The sequence below is a fragment of the Notechis scutatus genome, chromosome 1 (genome assembly GCF_049901735.1).
Source record: "Notechis scutatus isolate UNSWTSFEM ecotype Mainland chromosome 1, rNotScu1.2, whole genome shotgun sequence".
Classification (NCBI taxonomy): Eukaryota; Metazoa; Chordata; class Lepidosauria; order Squamata; family Elapidae; genus Notechis; species Notechis scutatus.
Window position 1 is genome coordinate 19,534,611 of NC_142009.1, and position 18,997 is coordinate 19,553,607.

An 18,997-nucleotide genomic window follows, 5' to 3' on the forward strand; every position below is an offset into this window, starting at 1 on the left:
GAATCGAAAGTCTTTCGAACAACATTAAATGAAACTGATTAAATATAGTGTTTTGATATGAGATACCTTTTAGAAAAAGAAACAACTCAGGTTTTGAGAACAAATGTTGTGACCCTTTTGCTTATTTGTATTATTGTTCTTGTTATGTTTTTTTAACTGTGAGTTACCATATCTCAGGGCAGTTTTCAATAAATACTTCAAACAGTTATGATAAAAATCCTAAATTTACAACTAAGCATTAAAATCCACCAAAAATTAAAAGTCTGCTCAAAACATGTGTTTATAAGTCTTTTTAAAATGGCAGCAAAATTAATTTCAAGATCTGAAGAGGCAATACAGATACTAAGAGAACTATAGAGATGGCTCAATTCCTGATGGTCCTTGGAATCATCCTTGGAAAAATATTTTAATAAGTTTTTTTATCTCAGCATTTTAACATATTTTTTACTTGAAATTCAGGATGGCAAATATTGTTTTGAAACAATTATACAAGAAAGCCTAATTTCTCTTGAAAAAAAAATACAGCACTGATAAGCAACTACCTATATCAGCCAAAAATCAAATCCCAACCCAACAACCACTACCACAACTACTACCTCAACTACAATCACAACTACAACCAAAAATAACCACCAAACCACAACCACAAATAATTACTATCCCATCAAATAATTCCACAAATGATATCTCCTTACTCATCAGAGACACCATAGAACGTGATCAGAAACATCCAAATGCCATCTTATTTGGTCTTGAAGACACCAATGAATCAGATGACATCACCAAAGTTCGTAATATCATAAGCAACTCAAATACAACAAACATCTCTCCTGAAGATATCATTGAAATAACCAGAGATGGCCCTGGGTACAAATACAATGATGGCCCCAAAATTTTGTAGAGTTGTTTGCAAAAATGATTCCAGCAAACATATATTCATTCAAACAATAAACGCCATTGCAAAAACCAATCCCAACCACAAAAAACTATGTTCAAGACCAGATTTATCCATACTGCAAAGAATCCGCTCCCGTGAACTCCGCAAGGAACTCAAAAGACTTCTAGACAATGGAGAGAAGGATCTCTACATTGACTACTGCGCAGATTGTATCAAAAGTAAGTCACACAACCCACAACTCCACATCCAACCCTACTTCATCCAACCCACCATCACTCAAAACTAGGCACGCACACCCCTAACTACCTCAATTCCAACTACAACTGGCCTTAAATGCAAGCTACTCAATGCAAGAAGCCTTGTGAATAAAATACCTGAATTTCTCCTCTTACTAAATATGACCAAATTCGACATCATATTTGTCTGTGAAACATGGCTCAACGCATCTCTCCCTGACTCCATTACCACAGTAAGAGACTATCATGTTTATTGATTAGATCGTGAAATTCGTAAAGGAGGTGGTGTTGCTATCTTCTATAAAAAGTCCTTACATCTAAAAAACATCCAAGTTACCCAAGAGCTTGCTCTTCCTGAGACCATCGTCTGTGAACTGTCCTTAAATATCACATTTTGATTCTTACTATGTTACAGAGCCCCTGATTATGACATTGAACATGTAAACAAGCTAAATTCACTACTAACATGAGCAACATCCTGCCCACACACTTTTATCTTTCTTGGTGACTTCAATCTACCTCACATTAACTGGATCCTAAACGAATGTAAAACTGAACCCATACATGCAACCTTCTACAATGCTGTAACAAACCTGTGACTGGAACAACTAGTAACCAACAATACTAGACTTAACAACTGCCTCGATCTCATCTTCTGCAATAGTTTGAATTCAATTTACGGAATACAAATTAAAGAACCCTTTTCCAACAGTGACCACATATACTGAACTGACAAACAGAACAGTGAAAGAGAGAATAGTTTAAGGGCCCACCTGCTTCAAAAACAACTTTTTTCCACATGAATTTACCTGAAGCACCAATTTTCACCTAAAACCCTTCTCCTGTTATCATAATCATCTTAGATGTACCAAACTATATCTGTCGTTAAATGTATTATAGGGCCAAATTATATCTGACAGTAATATTGTTTTCTTAGACTGTGCTATAATCCAGATTCAAAGAGGAAATGGTGATTTTGGTATGCATGGAGGTATTTGCCTCATAGTAGTTGGTAATTCCTTACAGAAGTGTACTTTTTTTCTGGGGTTTTGCTACACTAGTGAAGATGCAGTTGATTTAATGTGGTGCCAACAGGTACAGTGTGTGCTTTGGTGTATAGTGGACAGTTTATGCCTGATTGCCTCTTCTCTAAATCTGGATTGATACTTTGCCTCAGTATTTAATATTTTAAAATTTTTCATTTTAGCTGTTGAATACAGATAGTCTTTGACTTATGATCGGTTGCTTAGCAACCATTCAAAGTTCTGACATACATGGGGGTACTTACACCTGGTTTCAAAGTTCCAACAGTCACCACCCATGCAGTCACATGACTGCACTTTGGGAGCTTGGCAACTGGGTTACATTTACTGCCATTTGCAGCATCCCATGTTCACATGATCACATGTTATGATGGCCTGACCAAAAATCAGTATTTACTTAAGAGCTCATAAAAAACCATGAGTTTGCCCTGGTGATGCAGTGGTTAAGTGCAATATTGCAAGCAACCTCTGTCCATAGCTTGGAGTTCAACCCTGATAGGGCTCAAGGTTAATTCAGCCTTCCATCCTTCCAAGGTCAGTAAAATTAGGACCCAAGTATGCAAATAATGCTTTTACATTGTACTTCCCTGTCTCTTCCTGTTGCTCCCCTCTGGGAGAAGGTTTTAAAATATTTCTAGCAGGACTACCAGATTCTATAACAACTTTGTTCCCTACGCCATCCGTCTGTTAAAGTTGCAAGATTTGTTTCTCTCGCCATGTACATGTATATGTCTGAACTAGACTGTGTTGTTTTTCTGTGTTATATAATATATGTGGGTATATGCATACTTTTGTATTTATTTATTTAGCCATGTTTATTGGAGGTGGAGACCCTTTGAAAACTGTATGCAATGAAATTTCATTTTAATGTATGCCGATTAGTGTACATTCAAAGTGACAATAAAGATATTCTACGTCTAAGCCTAAACCACTCAGAGACTGCTATAAAGAGCTATGGGGTGGTACATAAGCCTAAAATTCTATTGCTATTGCTATGAGTTTACTTAACAACCATTGTAAAAAGATAGTAAAATCAGGTCAGTCACGTGGTTGACTCAATTTATGTCTGTAATGTCTTACGACAGTGATGGGAAGGATCCATTATGGTTGTAACTCGCAGACCAGCTGCAGGCAAGGGAATTAAGAGCTCCTGATGTCACGAATGACAGTTTCCCTTGCACTGCAGATAACAACGATGAGAGTGAGTTGAGATGTGAGTTGAGATGTTGACATTGTATAGTTACCAAATAGCAATCAATATGCAAAGCCTATGATGTATGCCAACACGGTATGGAGTTAGTCAGCCCAGTATCACAATTGCATCATGTAACATGAAGGTTCCTACAGGAAACATCTTTGATGCCAGCAAGACTTCCTCCTCACTCTTTTAATTAAAAAATGGAAAGCTGGCTCTTTGCAAGATCAACAATAGCCTCCAATTTAATCCTTATTTCTATAAATGTTTCTGGGCTTCATGTGAGCCTCACTTAGGAAATGGAAACAAAGAAGAATTACAGCCTTGTGATTCATTCAGAGGTAAATCTAGTTGCCAGATCATTTAACAGGTCAGTTGGAATAATAAAAAGATTTTTTGAAGAAGGGGTAGAACGATGTTTCTCAACTTTAGTAACTTTCAGTTGTACGGACTTCAACTCCCAGAATTTCTCAGGCAGCCGTACCTGCTGGAGAATCCTAGGAGTTGAAATCCACATGTCTTAAAGTTGCCAAGATTGAGAAACACTGGTGTAGATGAAGGAACTCTTAAGTGAGCAAGCAAGCCAAACAGCCATTATTTGAGCATATCTAAAACATGCTTCCAAAATTCTAATTGTGTCCATTGACTGAAACATTGCCCCAACATTCTATAATGCATATTTTTAATGCATAAAAGTGATCTGCTGAACTGCATCGGTCATCTGTAAAATGGCACAAATCTAAAAACTGGCTTACCCTTTCGCCTCGATCACCTTTTGGGCCCTTCAGCCCAGGCTGGCCAGGAGAACCAGGAGTGCCCTTATGGAAAGCAAAGACATTACAAATGTGTTTGTCAACCTGGGCTGTTTTAAGATGTGTGGACTTCAACTCCCAGAATTCCCCAGCCTGAATGGATTCGAACATCTTAAAAGAACCCAGACTGAGAAATGCTGCATTAAAAGTTACATTGCTTATGAAAAACTGTAATCTCTGATAACTCCTTCACAGGGGTGGGATTCTACCTAGTCAGTCCAGCTCTTATGATTCTGCCCAGTTTGGAGAACCGGAAAATCACGCCACTGGCTGGCCCCATCTCGCCCCGCCCACTCACTCCTTACCTTGCCTGCATTTTGTAAGTTGCTATTTTTTCCTTTTTTTTTCACCAACTATCAGCTGTTCTGCTGTGCTAGGTGATTTAGAAAGCAGGAAATCGTTGGATTTCTTGCTTTCTAGGTAATCTAAAAGCAGAGCTGAACCTTCCTTAACACCGAAGCTTCTATTTTTTAGTGCAGACTCAGGTAGCAGATTGCAGAATCATAGATCTCTAAGTGAATCTGTGATTCTGTGAGCAACTCAATCTGCCTGCCTGCTTTGCCTGATTTTGGGTAAAAGTTGCTTTTTAAAAAAATAAAAAATTCAATATTTACATAAATATTTATAATATTTACATACAAGCCACACTCAGCCAGTCACATGACCACCAAGCCACGCCCACAAATTAGGCCACACCCACAGAGCTGGTTGTTAAGAAATTTGAATCCCACCCCTATTCCTTCAGCAATAATTATGACTTATGTTTTGTACTTATCAATAGTCACTGGTTTACCAATGAATTCACTACTACAAATAAAGCCATACAAGATATTATTGTAATATCACAGAATCTCTGTCATATTCATGCATATGCAGGATCTTTTCATAGGTAGAAAATACTGCCTTTTGCAAAACAGATAGATTGTACCCTTATCTTACCTAGGTTTTACCCTGCTCTGCAAACATCATTGCACCTACCTATGACATCTATGTTGCAAAAGCTGGTTTTAGACAGTATAAAGCAAGGGTCTCAAACTCAATTTAAAGTGTCTTTAGTCTAATTTTAGGCCAAATAATGAGCAATAGTTCAGCATTGCTGAAAAGTTCAGATAGTCCTCAACTTACGTTCATTAATTCAATGACTGAATGAAAGACAAATGACCTATCATTGCAGCACTCCTGCAATCACGTGATGAAAATGCATGCACTTAGCAACCTACCCGCCCTTATAGGGACATTGCAACTGCCCCCACCCAGCAATCTTTTCCCCACATCCTCCCTTGAAGGGTCCCAGATGCCTTGGATCTCCTCCCGATCGTAGCACACCTTGCTCCACTGAATTCCTTTGAAGGTTGCCTTTCCAAAAGAGAAAGTCAATGCAATGTGTGACCTTCCTACAGAGGCCACCTCATGCCATTCCAGAAGCAGCTGCCAGAAGCGGCTGTAACTCTCACAATCTCTCAGAAAGACATGATTTTTTCCAAATCACTCAATTTGGAAAATTACGCTCTTCTGAGATTGCCCTAATAGCAATAGCACTTAGACTTATATACCACTTCACAGTGCTTTATAGTGCTTTACAGCCCCCTCTAAGCAGTTTACAGAGTCAGCCTACTGCCCCCAACAATTTGGGTCCTCATTTTACCCACCTTGGAAGGATGGAAGGCTGAGTCAACCTTGAGCCTGGTGGGATTTGAACTTCCAAATTGTAGGCAGCTGGCTGCAGAAGTAGCTTGCAGTACTGCACTCTAACCACTGCGCCACAGAGGCTCCTCATGATGATGCCCACTTCCAGAATGGCACAAGGTGGCCTCTGTAGCAAGGCCACACATTGCATTGGCTGGGTGCTCTTTCAGAAAGGTTGGCTGCAACGGACTTAGTTGTGGTTGTAAGTTGAATACTACCTGTAACTATATGGGTTGTACCAGAGATTAATGACTCTTAAGTTGTACATAATTTAAAACATTAAACCAACATGTGCCTGGTACAAAAAGGCAGAATCAGGGACATGAAGCTATTAAGACCTTGCCTCTTTAAAAAGGAAAAGAAAAGAAAAAAGAAATATGAATAGTCATTTGTTTAAGCTTAGTAAAAAAAAATCACTTTAATTTGACCTGAAAAGGCTCAACAGGTAGGTGAAAATGGTTTGCCTACCTGTACTCCAGGTGCTCCAATTGGCCCTGGTGCTCCCTTGGGGCCTGAAGATCCAGGTGGGCCTAGTGAAAAAAAAAAGTATGAATGTATTTTAAGGATTTGCATATTACTTAATGCTCATGTGCATTCTGATGCAAATACCAGTGATGAATTAAAAATTACAAGATTTCAGGTCTTCCTGAAGCCAATGATATTCTGATATGGTTGGATTACAAATTCTGTCGTTCCCAACTGCCATGAGTGTCTTAAATGGTTTAATTAACCTCTTTTGCCTAATATATCTAAAGGCATCACTCGGAAGCATCATCTAGGGTTCATCTATCTGTTCCTTTTAGTTGGAGGAGAAATGCAGAGGATTCCAAAAAAGTGGTCTTTGGGTCTCACTAAAAACAGCATAGGGAGAAGGATAGACAATGATCTTAACATGCTATCTTTCTGTTATAAGGATGTGTTTTGCCATTGTTGGTGCTTTCTTTCAACTTCCACCACAGGTTGATTATAAGCTTTAAAGTTCACACAGCACTTCTAGAATATCCATTTATGGCTGATGTGCAGGACTGGAGAAATCCCAAAGATGGTCTACCAAACAGAGTTGCTGCTTGTTTGCCGCTAGGACAAGAATCGAAAAAAGGCTTACTTTGATAGGCTGTTCCTACCCATCAAGGAATTGGATTCTCCTTTGATAGTCAGAACTTCAGGTTAATATTCCAATCCTATTTCCCACTTGATATTTATATTTAATAACATTTGGCATTCCATATCATTTCAACAGTCAAGAGCAAATAGGATTTAGAGCCTGACATGCAAAGATTGGAAGCTTGTAACAATACAGAGATGCCGTACAATAGTATTTCACATTTAAACACCAAACCCTGATCTCATATAGTGATGTTTGGCAATTTCACTCCAGAAAACCCATTTATGGCTGATATGCAGGACTGGATACATTTAAATGCTGGATAACCAATTCTCAAACTTTTAATTTCGCTCATTTCCAAAATAAATAAATAAAACAACTGGAAAAGTCAATTTATTTCCGCCATTCTGCAACAAGTTTTGGCAAGATGTAATAGAACAGCCAGATTCATTTTACTTTATTTTGTTTTTAAGTAAAACAGCCTGAATAAAAAACAAGTGGTGACACAGTAAGGACCTCTGAATTAGATAGGGTTAAGGAGATTTATTGAGAAATTTAAAGGTATTACAGGGGCTAGGGGTAGAATCAAACCTGAACAAAAGTTTACACCTCCAATTTGTTTCGATTTCTGCCTCGAAAGCAGCAGGAAACTGTTGTGATTTCGTTGCAATTCTCTATGGAAATGTGAGTGGTTTAGGTTGCCTGCACGCCTTCCTTGCTTTTAGGAAGCACGTAAGTGTTTCTGCAAGCAAAGCAGGTGCTCTTTCCTTGAACTGGTGACAGATCTAGACACCACCTACATAACTTGCCAGGCATAATTTTGGATCCAGCTTCCAAATCTCTGCCCTAGAGAATTCTTGTGACTCCAGACAGGCTAGAACCTCCCGCCGTCTCTTTCCTAACAAGCGTTGAGTTTTTCCTGGCACATAGCAGCTCACTGCTTGGCAGAAGGAGAAGACTCATTTGGGCTGATCTGCTTGCTAATGCTGCATCGTTAAGGGATTGCCTTCAAATGGCTTCACCCTACCTGGGAAAAAAAAAGTGTGTGTGTGGGCGGGGGGGAGTGATATAATTTCTTCCAGACTCCGACTATTAATTACACTTGCCGAATCTTTGGGGAGAGGGAGGGACCTGCTGTGTGGGCTCCTTCCAAACTTAGCCTTAATTGTTTCAGTTGAAACCCCCAAGAGCTCCAGATGCTCACCAGGGCAATTGAATCTGCCTCCATAATTAATGCAACCCTCATATATCAAAGTCTGGGATGAAATGAGCTGAAGGCTCAGTGCAGGAATGTGGTAATAAGAGAAAGGACGTCTTGTCATCCTGATGGGAGGTCACTTTTGAGTGCCTCTGCCACAGACAAATCACTTAAGACAATTTCTTTTTAAGAAAAAAAAAAGAAAGCAGAAAGAAATAAATGAAGATTACAGTTAGAAGTACAGGCCGGTCTAATGGAAGGAAGAGCTTTTTAACTATCGTGATTTAATTCCTTATTGTTGGGTGGACTGAAAAGATTGGTGTCATCTGTGGCTCTATGATCTTCCCACCCAACTCCATTTTTGGGGGGGATTGAGGGCGGAGTCAGTTCACAATTATTACCGTTTAGTGGGAGTGATAGTTTCAGTAGTTGGGTAAGAGGGCAAAGGGCGTTTTAAAAAGAAAGTTAAATCAGGGCAACTGGACCAAAGTATATAAAGTTGTCCTGATTTAACTTTAAAAAAAAAATATTTTGGCCTGGGTGACTGAGTCTTCTTTGACATAGGGCAAAGGGTGTGATTGGAATTCCACTCTTGAGGACATTGAGAGTTTTTCTTTTCTATATGTAAAGCAATCATGAGCAATTCCACAGAGCTGTGATGGCGCATTGGTTAGAGTGCAGTACTGCAGGCTACTTCTGCTGACTGCTGATTGTCAGCAGTTTGGCAGTTCAAGTCCCACTGGCTCAAGGTTGACTCAGACTTCCATTCTTCTGAGGTGGGTAAATTATTGAGGGCAAGATGCTGACTTTGTAAACCTCTTAGAGAGGGCTGTAAAAGCACTGGGAAGCGGTATATAAGTCTAAGTTCTAGTGCTAATCCGCAGGCCACAGATCCATTTTTGTAGGCAGGCAACCGCTCCTCAAAGATCACACCACTGAAATTTGGCAGCAACTTTGGCATCTTATTGTTTTGTGTCCCCCCCCCCCCCCAATTAAGATCTCAAATAGATTGTTTAAGCTTCTGGCAGGCTTAAAGCATAAACTTTTCAAGAATCCCTCCAAACTGATAAATTTATTCACCTTTACTGTAAAACCGGGGAGAGGGGATGTTCTGTGCAGTACAATTACAGCGCATGGGCATACTTATAAAATTGCAGCCACAGGAGTACGAATGGCTACGCTACACAACAAATAATTTACCTGCATCTCTGTTCTGTAGGCTTTCTCTTACACCCCTATGAGGCAACCACAGCACAGGTAGTCCTCAATTTACAACCACAATCGTGATCAGAATTTATGTTGCTAAGCAAGGCAGTTGTTAAATGAATCATGTCCGATTTTATGATTGTTAAGCGAATCACTGCAATTACTAAATGAATCAAGTTATTAAGTGAATCTGTTTTCCCCCATTGATTTTTATTGTTGGAAGCTGCCTGGGAAGGTCACAAATGGTGATCACATGACCCTGGGACATTGTAACCATTGTAAGTACATGGTAATTGCTAAGCATCCGAATTGTGATCATGGGACCATGGGAAATGTGATAAAAGTCATAAGTGCAAGGACTGGTTGTAAATCATTTTTTTCAGTGCAGTTGTAAAACTTCAAACAGTCACGAAACAAATGGTTGTAAGTTGAGGACCATCTGTATACCAAAGAACACAATTGTGTTAAGAGGCCAGTAGATGAAACATTGCTGCAAGCTAACTTCCTGTTTTATTCTGTTGGTTTAAAAAAATCATTTTAGAAAAAAATCTGGAGGGACAGAAAACCTGGTCAGCATCAAGAAAAGCATTTGAGTTCATACTGGTGAACATGGATGTCATATTATTTATTCCTTGTGTAAAGCTGGTTTTAGGTTGCGATAGGATTCCCACCTCAAAATGTTTTAATTTTTAATATAGTAAATAATGTTAGATACAACCCACCTAAAGCAAAATTCTTTTTTTTTGGGGGGGGGGGTGGCTCAATCATTGTTAGGAATATAAAGGGATCCTAAAACCGAAATGTTTGAAAACTACTTCCTAAGTGTGTGGAAAGCTGGCAGATTAATAAATCTGAAAAGTTGTTAAAAATGCTTCATAGTCTTAGTTTTGCTATTCTTTGTGATGGTGACAGTTGCCAACCCTTTAAGGGAAACCAACTGCACAAGTTTGACTGGACAGACTATAGAAATGGTATCTTCAAAAGCTGTGTTTTCCCTTTCTTTCTTCTTACAGTTAAGGCAGAGTCAGTTTGAATTTTTTTCTAATCCTTTCTATATTTCCTGGGCTTAAAGTGTACTTTATTTTTAACTGTTGCTGCATACTTTCTTCAAAATCATCTCTGTGGCTCTGCCCAATGGTGAGCATAGCACCGCTTATCGTATGAACAGTTCTTAGCTGAAATTTCGATTCACTTTGATTCTCTAAACCAGAATTTGTCAATTTCGGCATTTTTCAGCTGTGCGGACTCCAATTCCCAGAATCTCCCCCACCCACACGTCTTAAAGTTGTTGAGGTGGGAATTGAAGTCCATACATCTTAAAGTTGCTGAGGTTGGCACACACTGGTCCAAACAAATGGATTCATTCCGTCTGTAACAGAAGCCCTAGATTGGTGGGGTGTATCTGGAGTTTTGAGAACACGTGTGAAACTCGTATGGCTTCTGAGATGGGATGGCTTTATAGTTGCCATTGGGCAGAAAATTAATTACAGTTCACCAATTTACGAGAAGGAGATTTGAGAGTCCCTCTAACTCCCACTCATCTACTAGGATGGACGTTTCCTTTCTCTGCTTAACTTTGCCTCTTTGGGGAACAAAGTTCCAAGCTGCAGCTGTCATATTCTTATCATCCAAGAACACTTATGCAGTCTCATTGAGTCCCTGAAACATTCTTGAAAACAAAGATGATTGTTCCAGCTGCCACTTTGTTTGCTTCCCATTTATTTTTCCAACTGGAATACAGATGGAAAGAATGAGGGTTGGATGTTAAAAAGAAAAAAATTAAGTGTGTCAAGTGAACAGGTTCTAGAAGTGATTACCTTGGAGCATCTCAAACACAGTTATTGCTTTATTCCTTGGTTTCTATCAATCCAACTGTCTTACCTGGCAGCCCTATGGGTCCTGGTGCCCCACGAGGTCCTGGCAAACCAGTCAATATAGTGTCAATGACAGTAGATGCTAACTGCGGCTCTCCATCTGTAATAGCAAGAAAAAGTGGCGAGGCATCATTGCACGTTAAATTATGAAATGCATGTGACTGTATTTTGTGCCATCCGGTGATTTTCCTGGCTTGCAGGTGAATAGAAAGGCAGAGCTGGACAGTCCTTCCATTCCAATCCCTTTCGGTCCACGTTTTATAGTACAATACAAGATGCAGCTACAGAATCCTGATTGTTTGCTGTCTAGTCTCCAAAGAGAGGAAGCCCTGTATGTCTTCAGACAGTTATTTGCATTGTCGATCATCTCTTACCATTAGAGTAAAAATTTCTCCTAATGTTGAGCCAAAATCTGTTCCCTGTAATTTGCCTTTAATTGCTTCTAGCCCTACCCTCTGGTGAAACAAAAAAAACAAGTCTGAACAATACCGGAATAATTACTAGCATGCGTCTTTTCCATTCTTCCTTTCGTTCAACTGTCCTGCAAATTCACCCCATCTTCATTCTGCTCTTTCTGAATTCTGGCTTAAAAAGAACACCCAATGTTCATTTCCAAAATTAGTTCCGGTAGGCAATAATCCCTTTGACCCATCTGCAGCTTTTTTCCATCCTTTTGTTATGGATCTGCTGGTATCTGTTAATAAAATATTTCAAAACAGTGGTTTTCCTGCAATCCTATGTGATGGCACCAAAGTTTTGTTTTAATGCAGTATCCAAGTAATATACTCCACAACTCCCATGTTTTACTATAATATTGAACTGTCTTACACTTTTGTACTATAATGTAAGACTGCTGCTTTCTACACCACTTTATGAAAATGGGGCCCACTAAACAAAAATTAACCTGACTGTTGGAGGGTGTTCCATTTTTTATTTTAATACAGGCAGTCCTTGCTTAATGACTTAGCAATTGTATGAAGTTATGACAGACTCCTCCCCAGAGCTATTTATAACCCATTTTCAAAGTTCTGATAGCTGCACACACACATATACCTGCAGTCACATGTCTGCATTTTGGGCTGTTAGCAACTGGCTTGCATTTACAGCCATTTGCAGTATTTCATGGTCAACTGACTGCAATTTTAGCAGATTTTGCTGATTCCCTATTTCCAGCAAAAACAAGACATTTGGGGAAATGCAGTGATCTTACAACCATAACTTACGACCATAATTCTGGGCTCGATTACGGCTGTAAGTTGAGGACTATCTGTAATGTGTATGTGTCTCTATGTGTCTCTGTACTAAAGCCAATAAATTCTGAAAGAGCACCCAATCTTACTATTCTCCCTTGTTCTTCTGAATACCTCCCTCTTGTCTTGGACCTTCTGGTTAATTTATAATATATTGGTAAAGAAACTAAGAATGATTGAAAATGCTGGAAACAGGATGATGAATTGAATTGGTGTTTTCCCATATTTGTTTCTCCTTTTTAAAAGCAACCATGAACATTCAGATAAAACATTGTTTTTTCCCTCTTCTCCCCTTTCCAGAATGAAACCTTCAATAGTGTTGGAAAAAGAGCATCAGAGAGAGATAAGCTAAAGTCAACTGCAGAAAATAAAATGATGAAATGGGAATGTGAAGAGAAGCAGGGATATAGCTCACAGATCCAAGAGAAGAATTTATAGGGCCTGAAGTGCAAAGTAAAAACAAAAGTTTGGGCCATGAGATGTATACTGAGATGGTCAAGCCACATACAGCCCAACAATTCCCAAATTCAACTTTCCCAACGTGGTCACTCCCGCAATTCTCCCAGCCTTTGGGCACACTGACTTAAACCAGGAGTTAACAGCATCTTTAAAAAGCACACAGTGTTGTGCTTCTCCTAATTTTAAGAATCGAAAATGCTAAACTCTTACAAGATCTCGCTTCTGAACAGAGACTTTTCAAGAGTTGGTATATCAAGTGAAAGTGGATACTGAAGCATTATTATCCTCATCACCAAGATCACTGCCATCATGTTCCTTGACCACCATCTAGTGGCGCTACAGTTGCTGCAAAACCAACTTTTTCTTCCTGTTCCTAAGTACTAAAAGAGGAATTCACTGATGGGAACATACCAATTTCAACATTTTATTTATTAAGGATTATGAAGTAGAATAGAACAGGTCAACAAGTGCAAATAAAAAGAAGAATACTGCAAAGTATTGAAGCCAACCCAAGAACAAGTTAAACTATCTGAGTTATTAAAAGTAACTTTTTTTCCTCCCAACAACAGAAAGAAACAGTGATTTAAGCTGAAGAACTATGAAATCCTGTAAAGTGATATGGTTTGAATTGACTTGAGGTTGGTACCCTTCCAGTTACAGCTATCATCAAAAAGCTACCCAAGATAGCTTAAAAGTCTTTTTTGCTAGATTGGTCTTCTCATACTGGATGCCCTGGAATTCCCTGACAGTAGAAACTTTTCACATCAATGGCTCAGAATGATGGGAACTAGGTCTCAATACACCTGGAGCACTCCTGATGAAGGAGAAAGCAAAAACCATCTTCATGCAGAAAAGTCTGAAAAAAACAGCTTGATCCAAGGTTAGGAAGATAGAAAAATTAATGATGTTTTTTTGATGGTTGGAGAAGATTCTTGAGAATACCATGGATAGCCAAGAAAACAAACAAATGATTCCAGAGTTCTTATTTAAGGCACAAATGACAGGCTCAAATTATCATACTTCAGATCACATATGCAAATATCTATTCCCTTGAGAAGTCCATAAAGATGGGAACGGCGAAAGGAAGAGGAGAACAGGACGATCAACAGCAAAATGTTAAGACTCAGTTATAGTGGCAATGGATGGCCCATTGGAAGATCTAGAAGACTAGGATAAGAACATCACGGGGGATGAAATCTATTTGTATGGTTGTTAAGAACCAACACTAACTTGATAATAATCATCAAAGCAGATGACCTCCAAGATTCCTTCCAACTCTGCTATTCTATGTTCTATGTATAATCATAGTCACCAGCGGTTTGCCACTAGCAGTAGCCTTTTCACCATTACCTAGGTTCTGCTCCCCTCTGCTGTTAGTAATCTGAAGCTGCAGCTTAAAGTTTTGCAACAGGTTCTGTAAAGCAGTGATCCCCAACCTTTTTTACGCCGCGGCCTGGTACCGGCATCAGCTGGGCGCCGCCATCTTTTTGATGAGAACGTGCTTCACCGGTGAGCTTTCTAGCTTTCCGGAAAATGGCTCACCGGAAAAGCACTATGCCGCATCTTTTCATCAAAAAGTGCTTCGATGAGCGGAAAGCTCACGGAAGCTTTTCATCAGATGGACCCGGTAGGACTTGTTCCGCAGACCGGTACCGGTCCACGGACCGGTGGTTGGGGACCCCTGCTGTAAAGTATATATTGCTTCCCAAAAGTTGGTTTCACCTTTCTGAGAAGAGTTAATCTGAAAATAGATGAAGGTGACAGCTAAAGGCTAACTTTGCAGACAAAAGGCCATGAAACTGAAGTGGCCGAGCAGATCTGATGAGCAATCCACAAGCAGCAGGACCAAAAGCTATAAATTAAATACATCTGAATACTTGAAAGGATCTAACATAGGAAATGAGGATCTCTTCTAGTCTAAACTGTTCCAAAATATAACTCACAGAATAATGAATTTAATTTGTAGGAAGACAGATTCCTGTTAAATATGAAACTTCCTAACACTAAGGGCAGCTTGAAACCAGAACCAATTACCCAGAGAGATGGTAGGATATATTTGAGGTTTTGTGTTGTCTAATTTTTTTTTCAAGGAGATATTGAACATGGGAGTTTTAATTTGGATTCCAGCACTAAGGAGGCGGTTGGATCTTATGGCTCAAATATCAGCTTCCTAGGATTCTGTCAAATCTGGAACTTCCATTTGGGTAAATTATGGAGATTCTCAGCCATCCAGGTCATGGTTGTCCCAAAGGTGCTTTTTTCAAGAGGCAACTGGACTTTCTGGTTTTTCTTTGAAGACGTTTCGCTTCTTATCCAAGAATAAGACAGGTTAATTTCACAATTTCAGAGCTGAAGAAGCTTCTTGGATGAGAAGCGAAACATCTTCAAAGAAAATCCAGAAAGCCCAGTTGTCTCTTGAAAAAAGCACCTTTGGGACTTCCATTTGGGTAATGCAACTGTTTCCATGAATCAACAATGTGAACACTGATCTTAGTCCTTCAGTACTTCCATTTTCTGATGTTAGCTGCCTTCTATATTCAAATAAAAATAAAAAGGATAGAATAAATTGAATAAATAAAATAGGTTAAATAAACGTGAATAAATACACAAGTATGTAGAAAACAATTTGTTTAATAATCTCTTTTCAGAATTGCTTATGCAAAGTTACATGGATATATTCAGGACTGGCTGAAATATTAGGCAAACTTGAGCAGTGTCAGCTGCACTAGACAGATAAGGCCAAGAAATCAATTTCACAGGAAGGTTAAAGTTGCCTTTATTGAGACTGGCTATAGTAAACGAATCATGGGGGTCTGATTGAGCTGGGCCTTCTCCTCCTTCTTATAGTTCAATGAATTATGCCCCTTTTGCCTACACAATAGAACCTGCATATCTCAACCAAGGTCATCTTCCTTACTCTCTACTCTCAAGAGGTAGACAGGGACATACAGTGAGTTAGGGCAAGTTCTATCTCCCTAATCGGCAACAAATGTTTTATTGCACTCAAGGTAATGTTCAAGGCTTTCTAGAATAGCTTGCCCAAGCCATTTGCTCTGAGATGATCCTTCTAGAAATGCTTTGGGAGGTGGCTATCATGTGTACCTACACAGGCAGCCATTCTGGAAGCCTCACAAAATGTGCTTCAGAGGGAGCTCTCAGAGGCCAACTGATCTAGAGCAGGGGTGTCAAACTCAAGGCCTGCGGGCCAGATTTGGCCCACATGGTGTTTAGATCTGGCCCATGGGACCACCCAGAAAACAGTAAAGGACCAGGCTGCAGTGCCTCTGCCAGCAAAAACGGAGCTCCGTTTTCGCTGGCAGAGGGTTGCAGGAGGCCGTCACAGCTGAAAACGGAGCTCGCAAGAGCTGTGCACAACCTTCCTTAGCTCTGTCTGGCAGAGGGTTGCAGGAGGCTGTCACAGCCAAAAACAGAGCTTGGGAGCCTGTTTTCGCTAGCAGAGCGCTCGGGGTACCAGAGGTGCCCCCAACATGAGTGACATCAAGCTGGTCACACCCACCCTGGCCATGGCCTCCCCAGCTCCACAAAGTCAAACACAACCCTGATGTGGCCCTCAATGAAATTGAGTTTGCCACCCCTGATCTAGAGGATAAAAGTGGTCTTCCTGTTAATGGAAGGGGCAATCGAGAGGAAAAAGGGGAATCATGGCAGGTCCTCCTCCCACCCATGGGTTCTCTCCAGTAACTTTTTAGGCATATCTTATAACTACAATCATATTTTTTTTATTTGTCCTGAATGACCAATATTGAAATAAATATATTACATAGTCTCCATCTCAATTGCTCTTTCTCTCTCTGTCATATCTTCACCACCCTTCGGTCACAGAAGTTGAGAACATGTTGCCCTCAAGACAGCCTTGATATCCAGCTTGTTTATTAATTAATGTATTCATCAAATATATATAGCCTTCCAACTGCCAGAGGAACTCTGAGTAGCAAACGATAAAAATAAAATGCAAATTTATAGTTAAGAATATATAGGTTGAAGCCCCTAAAAAATCTCCATTTTAACATCCAGACATACCCACATTCTGTCAAACAGTGGGCAGCAAAATAGTCATTTTAGCCCAACATTTATGTTAAGAGCCGTAGTACTGCAGTAGTTAGAATGCAGTACTGCAGGCTATTTCTGCCGACTGCTAGCTGTCTGCAATTTGGCAAATTCAATCTCACCAGGCTCAAGGTTGACTCAGCCTTCCATCCTTCCGAGGTTGGTAAAACGAGGACCCAGATTGTTGGAAGCAATAGGCTGACTCTGTAAACTGCTTAGAGAGGGCTGCAAAGGCACTGTGAAGCAGTATGTAAATCTAAGTGGTATTGCTATTGCTGTTTTGGGAATGGCCACTGTTCCCTCCGCCATGGTTTTCTTTCCTTGTTCTAAACAGTCCTGAACATTTACTGCTTTTCCAATGGGAATCACTTTTATCCAGTCTCTTGATCATTTTAGCTCTCCTATCCAATACTTCTTTTCACTTCAGAAAGCACTGGGAGGCTATTTCATTTTGGAAAGAGAATGTGTGGAACAGAAGTTTTCAAGTTACCATAATGCAGGGCAATATTTTTTCAACCGTGGCAACTTTAAGATGTGTGGACTTCAACTCCTATAATTCCCCAGCTGTCCACACATCTTAAAGTTGCCACGGTTGAAAAACACCGATGTAGAGAGTAAGGATGATGATCTTGACCCTGGCAACACATCTTGCATATCTCCATCAAGGTCATCTTCCTTACTCTCTGCAGAGCTCGCTTCCTTGCCTTTTCTCCAGGTTCGGGTCACACACAGAGGAAGAGAAAAATAATCAAAAGAAATTACAGATATTCTTCCATCTCTTCACTTTTTTTGTACATGCAGAAATTCAGAGAAGACAGGGTTATTGGAAGCAAGAGAGATGGCATAAAGCAAGATAGCAGAGAAATGCCAGAATGGGCAATAATAACAAGAACTTCAACATATGCCCATCAGTAACTACCTAGGTGGCCATTCCTAGTTCAACACAATTTTTTTTTTGCAAAAGTAGGTTACATATATTTGTTATTTATGAGCCATGGTGGTGCAGTAGTTAGAGTGTAGGCTACTTCTGCCGACTGCTGGCTGCCTACAATTTGGCAGTTCAAAATCTCATCAGGCTCAAAGTTGACTCAGGCTTCCATCCTTCCGAGGTGGGTAAAATGAGAACCCAGATTGTTGGGGGCAATAGGCTGACTCTGGAAACCACTTAGAGAGAGCTGTAAAGCACTGTAAAGTGTTATATAAGTCTAAGTACTACTGATATAGTTCCTCGCTTTTTTTTATTCAGCAGCTCAAGACATTTGTTCCTCCTGTTTCTCCCTACAGCAGCCCTGTGAGGGAGGTTGAGTTGACAGTAAGCAACTGGTACCAAGGAGCTTCCATGGCTGAAGAAGGGCTCAAACGAGGGACTCCCCACTCCTAGGTTCAGTACCTTCACCAGTATACCTTAACAGTTCTTTATGTGCATATACATATACATGGGCATGCATTTCTTTTTCAAACCATGTGTAGACCTACTTTCTTTTTCACCACTGGGCTGCAATGAGTAAAGAACTCCTTGTTGAAATGTTAATGGGAGATTTGGAGATGCAGGAGGTCCCGGTGGCCCTGGTGGACCAGGAATCCCTGTCTCACCAGGATATCCTCTAGGTCCTGGAGGTCCAAGTTGTCCTAGAATTCAGACCAAAGAAAGAGTCAGGATTCTTCAGAACACTGGAAGCTTGTTGGCTTTGCTGAGGATTAAGCTGAGCCTTAAGGCATCTGTCACAGAGCCTATTTGTTAATGCAAAAAATCTTGCTTCAGATATGTGAAACATTGATAAAGGAAGGACAATTTCCTATCACAGCTAAGGCATGGCCAAGCATGATTCATTCCTAACCTCCCCACCCCACCAGTTTATCAAACCACTTCCTCCCAACTTTGGATTATCAACCATAAATATTTTGCATGCCAAGTGTAGACATTGGTGGAGAAAGTTCTGGCTGTGAGTAGGAGACCAGAGCAAAAG

General features: G+C 40.0%; 1 protein-coding gene across 3 annotated transcripts in view; it reads right to left on the bottom strand.

Moving 5' to 3' along the window:
• COL26A1 (collagen type XXVI alpha 1 chain) overlaps positions 1–18,997 on the bottom strand; it is a 212,211-nt gene that overhangs the window by 14,921 nt on the left and 178,293 nt on the right. For all 3 annotated transcript variants that reach the window (XM_087957747.1, XM_087957753.1, XM_087957746.1), the window contains exons 7-10: positions 18,507–18,659; positions 11,261–11,353; positions 6,339–6,400; positions 4,128–4,190 (exon numbers count right to left, since the gene is read on the bottom strand). In XM_087957747.1, the coding sequence (XP_087813873.1) occupies positions 4,128–4,190; positions 6,339–6,400; positions 11,261–11,353; positions 18,507–18,659 (371 nt within the window). The remainder of the gene's footprint in view (positions 1–4,127; positions 4,191–6,338; positions 6,401–11,260; positions 11,354–18,506; positions 18,660–18,997) is intronic.